General features: G+C 33.4%; 1 protein-coding gene across 2 annotated transcripts; it reads right to left on the minus strand.

The window, feature by feature from the left end:
* Window positions 1–551: 551 nt before the first annotated feature.
* Window positions 552–5,333, minus strand: LOC131079522 (glycerol-3-phosphate acyltransferase 5). 2 transcript variants are annotated; one of them, XM_058017490.2, is made up of 3 exons: window positions 4,573–5,333; window positions 1,134–1,779; window positions 552–1,040 (listed from the first exon to the last, which is right to left on the minus strand). In XM_058017490.2, exons 1-3 carry the CDS (start codon window positions 5,194–5,196, stop codon window positions 847–849), a joined length of 1,464 nt encoding a protein of 487 aa, XP_057873473.1. In that variant the 5' UTR covers window positions 5,197–5,333; the 3' UTR covers window positions 552–846. The 2 variants fall into 2 exon arrangements, with proteins under 2 accessions (XP_057873473.1, XP_057873472.1); XM_058017489.2 differs by having other exon boundaries at window positions 552–1,779.
* Between the last annotated feature and the right edge of the window lie 2,144 nt (window positions 5,334–7,477).

The raw sequence follows: 7,477 nt of genomic DNA on the forward strand, positions 1-7,477 counted from the left end.
ACTAAAAATTCTACACTACTTGTGAATTATCCCTACTAAGTGCACACTATCAAACACTACAACCATTTTTGTGTAGGGATACACAAAAGACATGAAAGTAGAGCTAAAGACTACATTTTGAAAGTTTGTAGAGATCACATCCATGGTCTTATTTATTAAATTTGTGTGATAGAGATCAGATCCATGCTCATAAAATTGATTCTACAATCACAAACATGATCTAAAATGATAGATAAAATATTAACTGATTCTAATTCATTTGTATAAACTTCACTAACATATCTACACTATTTGCGAATCACTTCCTATCATTGATCATAACATTGCTAACAAGTATACTATTGATAAGTAGGATATATTTTCCAAAACAAGTCAAATTATGATATTGCTACGAGGATTAGTTGAATCCTAAGTGTTCCAATGAATGCTAAGTGTTCATTCATTCTCATGAGAGATGGATTCTTATGAACCACTATTGTAAACTACTACTCATAAAACATAGATCGATGAGTTTGACTCAAAAACTATGCAATTGAATCCTGATAACAATATCACAAATAGACCACTATTTTATAATAAATTTTATAACATTTATTACAATTCCAATCCTGTACTATTATTTGGATTCTACTCTCCTTTCACATGCAAATTTATATTTGGCCACTGTACAGAATTTCAATTTGATAAAATCCCAGGTGCGACAATGAGAACGAATAGAAGAAAAATGCATCACGATTTCAGCAGAGTATACATGGTGTTTCAAGAGCCAAAAAGAAGAACAATTACAAACAATGGATTAGCTCAGAAGACCATGAATTGAATAAATAAATAAAATGTAACTCAAATTCATGAGCGACGAGCCAAAGCAGCGAGCCAGCGAGCAGTTGAAAATGAACGAGAAGACGAAGAGGAGGAGACCGTTCCATCGTTACCTGCAAGAATATTGTATTTCTCCCGACGGGTAAAATTTGTGCACTGGAATCCGAGCGTTTGGGCGAGAATTCTCTGCACATAGTTGGCAACTTCATGGGAATTCTTACCTGCGGCGCAGGTGAGTTCATGGGGGATTTGACTCAGAAAAGTGACCTGGTACTCCGGTCGAGGATTCATAAAAAAGTAGAAGGGATCCATACCTTTCCATCCTCTTGCAGTAGTCCCATGAAACATGCTCACACGATAATCCATAGCCACTGGAACGATCTGATCCGCAAGCTCTGCAAAAAGTGCACTGAAACGCAACAGAAAAGGCTCTCTGCAGGTGGTTCCTTCTGGGCACACCACAAGATCGCCTTTTTGAAGAAGTTTTCTTATATTGGCGGCGTCACGCTCGCGCTCGCGGCTCAGCGGCACTGTTGGAATAGGAGAAAGAAGCTCCGAGACTCGGGATATTGAATATGTTACAGCCGGAATTCTTCGCTTCAGAGTTATTGAAAGGATGACTGGGTCTAGCAGAGTTCTGTGCGTGCAAACGTAGAGAACGCCGGAGGTTTTGGATTTTGACGGGGGAGGTGGTGTGCCTTTTACGGTGATTTTGCCTCCTAGATATGCCGTTGTTTGGTTGATGGCCCAGATTGGTAGAAAGAAGCCCGCTAGGATTCGGAATGTGGAGAGGAGGATTCCGAAAGGGATATAGACCAGGAGGATGAGGGCCGTTAATGGCGTCGGGCGTTGAACCAGGCGGCCGTCGTGGAAGATTACTGGTGGTGGTTTCGGAAGCAGATCGTCTGTGGGTGTTGTTATTGGGGCGTTTCTTTCGGTTACTGGTGCGCTGTAGCTCTCCTGATCAACATGACAAGATGGGTATGTAATTGTACCACGATTAGAAGGGAAATTAGACAGTTTCAAAATTGTTGCTTCATAATTGAACATAAGAAATATTAAAAATAGTTTTACATCCAATTAAACATTCAACCTATTACAACACTACCACAATTTAACCATCATAAGATGTCAATGTCTAAGTGGACCATTCATTCTCATGAAAGATGGAATCTTGTGAACCGCTACTCATGAAACTCACTGTCTAAGTGGACCATTCATTCTCATGAAAGATGGGTTCTTGAGAACCACTACCCATGAAACATGGGTCAATGAGTTTTGACTGGATGAATCGTGATAGCAAATTTCATTATTTGACTTGCTATGAAAAATATCTCCTATTTATCAATGTCAATGCCTTTAAATTTCTACTATTAAGCTTCTATATATTAATAGCTGAATAAGTCTTGTTAACAACAAATCTATTAATAGATATCAATAAAATATTGAATCTATCTAAAGTAGTTTTATAATAAATTTATTTACATGTTTTTATTAAAAAAAAACATTTAAAATAAAATATAAAATTGTGGAACAATTCATCAAATTTTCTTAATTATATGTATTTTGTTTTATATTTAGAATATTAATGCTTCTTTTTAATATTTAAAATCTTTTTTATCTTGAAATTGAAAATGCAAATGACTAATTATTATTTAAATTTAATTTAATTTTTACATTACATTAAATATTTTTTCAAAGAAGAATTCATCTCTCATATTATGGATGGTTTACTTACATTTATTTTAGTGAGGTGATGTTTATATAATATGTTATAATAATGAATAGTCTATTCATTATATTTAAATAATGGTCACAAACTTCTTGAGAGGCCATTTATTTTTAATAATACTATTTTGACTCAACCACTTGATTATAACCTTCCCATATACTTAAGAAAACTCTAATAACATATTATAATTGATCAAACATAATATTATATGAATTGATGGCTATTCTCAAACATCATTCTATTCAACAATAAAAGTTAAAATTTGGTCAATAAAAATAGGACAACTATTAACCACTTTTTGACTGTGTTTAATTGAAGTATAATATTGCTATTAACATTAATGATGATTATGGTATGCTCCTTAATTAGGTTATCCACCAAGTTTTAAATATCCCAAAGGTATGATTGACCTAGGATCAAACTCTAGTTGACTTTGTTATATTGAATCCCCCTTCCCATGACAACAAGTGGTTGAAGGATTACTTTTAATATAAAATGTATGCTTCTGAATTGGACCCCTACTCATAACAACTTAATTAAAAGAGGATAAACCCAAAACTCATAATAGCTTAAAGTTGCATCTAAATTTGAAAATAACACTTAAAATTATCAATAAACCATCAACTCAAATCCTATCTACAACAAACTTGGAAGTTTAACCCAAGGTTTACTCTTCTCATCCCAAAAGCCACAATTTAGAATAAAACCCACCATCATAAAGGTGATGTTTCATAATTATGAATTGTCTCTTTATTGTATCTAAACAATGGCCACAAACTTCTTGAGAGGTCATCCATTTTTAATAATAATATTTTGGCTCTAATCCACTTGACTATAACCTTCCCCTATAATAAATGCTTCTACTTATGACAACTTTGATAATATATTATAAAAGTCAAGCACAATATATAATATGATTTTATGCTATTCTTGAATAATTAAAATAGGACAATTGTTAACCATTTTTTTTTTGAGTAATTGAAGTATAATATTACTATTAACATTAACAAGTTGTAGGTCAAATGATTGAGAATAGTTGGTAATGATGATGATATGTTCCACAAACATTTCAAATATCTTATAGGTATAATTGGGCTAGGTTTGAACCTTGGTTGACTCTACTTACATCCCCCTTCGCATGACAACTCGGTTGAAGGATGACTTTTTATTAAATATATGCTCCCAAACTCAACTCCTTGCTCATAACAACTTAGCTGAAAGAACATACACCCCAACTCATAATAGCTTAATAAAAAGACAAATTTTAGTTTAAATATATAATCCTCAAAAGATAACAAATAACTATCTTATTTACATCTAAATTCTAAAATAATAGATAAATTAATTTATAAACTATCAACTCAAACCTTATCTACAACCAACTTTGAAACTTAACCCAAAGTTTTCTCTTCCTTTTCATAGATTTCATTTTACAAATCACAATGAATTTATTGTAAGATTTTTGATAGCACGAATGTGATCTGAAATGTTGATGGTTAAAAACTATTCACACAATCAAATCCTAAAACTACAAACAATATTAAAATAGATTGTAGAAATCTAATAAATTTGAGCATTAATCTCGTTATAAAAGAAAGGATATTATTCTTAATTTCTATTTTGAAGGCAAGGTTGTTCATAACGCTAATTTCTTATTCTATTTTGAAGGCAAAGTTGTTCATTATGCTAATTTCATTGAGAAAAGGAAAGGAAGTTATTCTATTTTGAATACGAGAAAGGAAGGATGTTATTCTATTTTGAAGACAAGGTTCTTCATGGCGCTAATTTCATTGAGAGAGAAGGAAAGGATGTTATTCAATTTCAAAGTCAAAGGTTGTTCATGGCGCTCATTTCATTCACAGAGTAGGAAAGGATATTATCCTTCCTTCTGCTTTTGCTCCACAACTCTTATCCCATGCACCTCCTACAAACCAACCCAACTGAAAATTTACGTTCCTCTGGTAAACCATTCAATGTTAATAAGAACACCCATTTTTCAAACGACAGAGAAATATACAAACCTCGCAAAGAGCCATGAAAGAACGCTCTGGCATATTCTCCCGTCCAAGTCCAACATTAGGCATTGAATCTCCAAACAAAGCTTTAACTGCAATCCGTTTGTGCACCCCGACCAGCAAATGCCCAGGCACCTTAACAAAACCAGTAGCTCTTCCATATCTATTCACGTCAATCTCAGTCCCAATCACTTCTTCTGCCCGAACATGTCTCTTAAGGAACGACTCCACCATAACCCGAGGACTAGAAGTGACCACGACTTTCCTTCCAAACGAAGAAAACACCCGCCAAGTATCGCAATTCAAATCATCCATATAAAACTTGGGCAAAACAGCTCTACCAGCGGATTCGATCTCAGAGACTTTCAATCCAGCAAGCCCCACAAAGATCAAAACCTTCAATCCCAAAGCCTCAGAGATAAAATAATACAAAACTGCATAAACCGGCCAACTGAGCAAAAGCAATGCAAAACGTAACAATCCAGAGGCCTCAAAAGCCACAAGCATGAAATAAGAGAAGGCATTTTTACGATAAAGGAGAGTCCCTTCGAAATCTGAGACCACAGATTGTGTTTCTCTTCCTTCAGTCCTGCACTCAGAGATCTTTCGAGAGCCAAAACGATAATCCATGTTCACGAACTTCTTCCTTCGATATTGTTTTCAGTTACGTACATAAAACAGTGTGAATAGTCTTTATTTATGTCTATAGTTGAGCAAACTCATACGGATTCATTAATGCCGCACGCAATGGCAGGCTGGTAAGCACCCACACCAACTTCTTGTCGTGCCGAGCTCAGCAGGTCATTTTCTTCAGTTTTTAACCAACGTAGGGAAGTACACAGGAACTTGTATTCCTCGTGAATTTTTGCTTGTTTGCCATTGTTTTAATGTGTTCATTCCAACAAACTGCACGGCACGCCATTTTGTTATGGTGAACTAACTTTTCGCACCAACTTTCTCCCAACCCATCTCTAACATTGACACCTCGTATTCTCAGCCTTTCACGAATTTAATGTCACCGCCCACCGTATGATTTCATCACCATGATTTCCTACCAGTTTATGACCAGGTAAGAAAGTATACAAGCACATTTGTCAAACAAATTAGATACCAATTAGGTGATTGATTACGTTTCAAATAAAAATACTATCTTCCATACGAATACCAAGCAATTTTCTTGGAAATTTTCTGAGCTTCAAATGCGGGTTAACGAAATTTATTCTGAGGGCGGTCGTTAGTCAAGAAACAAATTCTGATTGGGATTAAAATAATGGAAAGTGTGACAGTGCTTGAGCTAAAGCTACGGTTAGATTGTTCTAGCTCTCCTACATTTCCATCCACCGTGGAAAGTGTAACTACTGCCTCGTTCTGAACGACTTGGATAACTCATACCTCGTCTTGCTTACGTGGCACTTTGCTTTCCAATCATATCATCCTCCGACCGGCCAATCATGACTTTGCCAATGAAGTTGGATGGATTCAACTACAAAATACCTTTCATTTTCTATTTATTTTTAGGTAGAATGAATAGGGATGCTCGAATATTCTGTTCAAGCATATTCTACACATTTTTTGTTTTGTTTTTTTATCATATTTATAAACGATAATTTTTTTATTTTATATTATAGTATTTATGTCTATTATATTAGCACATTTTTTTTAGACAAATATAGATAAAATAGGATGAAGATATCATAGTTGTTCATTATTCCACTTAACAAATTATTATATTATTATATTTCTATTGAATTAGTGACCAAAACAAAAAATCTATTAAGATTACATCATTATTATTTTATAATCATATCATTATATTTTTATTTTATATTCATTCTTATCCTTATTGTTGAGAAAAAAGTAGATTTTATGTAGAGACACTTTCACTCCCTCATAATTAATAATATTACTTCTTATCTATTATTATGAATCAATGGTAGAGATCTGATGAGAAGATTCGATGAGATGAATTGATTGAGATAATTATAAAGTTAATTGATTGAATGATGGAGATAAACAAAATTGATTGATAGTAAAACTCAAAGTGGGTAGGAGTTGAGATGTGGAAGTAAAAAATAATACTAAATTTTTTATTTTTTATTTTTCATGTATTTATGTGTAGTAAAAACATGAAATTAAATGCCTATAGTTTTTATTGATGAACGTTTTTGCATCCACATTTAAGTATAATTTGTCTTCAACATAATTATAATAAAAGATATTGAATTATAACACATTATATTATTTATTCATAATATAATATAATATAATATAATATAACATAACATAACATAATATAATATAATATAATATAATATAATATAATATAATATAATATAATATAATATAATATAATATAATATAATATAGATTCAAAGGGCATTTATGTATAGACGTGCATAATTTCAATTCCTTCCACCCTTCACTCTCTAAAATGTCACTCACCCTATGGTTAGCTCTAGTCCATCACATTCCACTACATCATCCACTGAATTGGAAGCAAGCCTACAAGGATAAATGATAGGACATGGAATAAGCATGCCAAAAAAAAATAATATTGGAAAACACAATATATTTTAAAATATTCTCTAAATTTATAATTTAACTCAAGATAGGCATCATGGATTAATTTTGGCCCGTTAATGGGCCTGTTCGGGTTAATCTTGTGGCCTCTGTGGATTGTAATGTGAAATGGGAAGCACCTCAAGAAGGTGGTGTAAGGTCAATTTTGATGGTGCCTCGAAAGGCAACTCAAGTATATCGAGAGCAGGGGTGGTGATTCAAGATTGACATGGAAACATTTTGATGCCGGGAGCTCAAAGGATTGAAAATGGAACGAACAATGAGGTGGAGGTGCAAGCATCTTTGTTGGTAGTATAGTGGAGTCAAAAATTTGGCATACAAAATTTGCATT

The sequence above is a fragment of the Cryptomeria japonica genome, chromosome 8 (assembly GCF_030272615.1).
Source record: "Cryptomeria japonica chromosome 8, Sugi_1.0, whole genome shotgun sequence".
Lineage (NCBI taxonomy): Eukaryota > Viridiplantae > Streptophyta > Pinopsida > Cupressales > Cupressaceae > Cryptomeria > Cryptomeria japonica.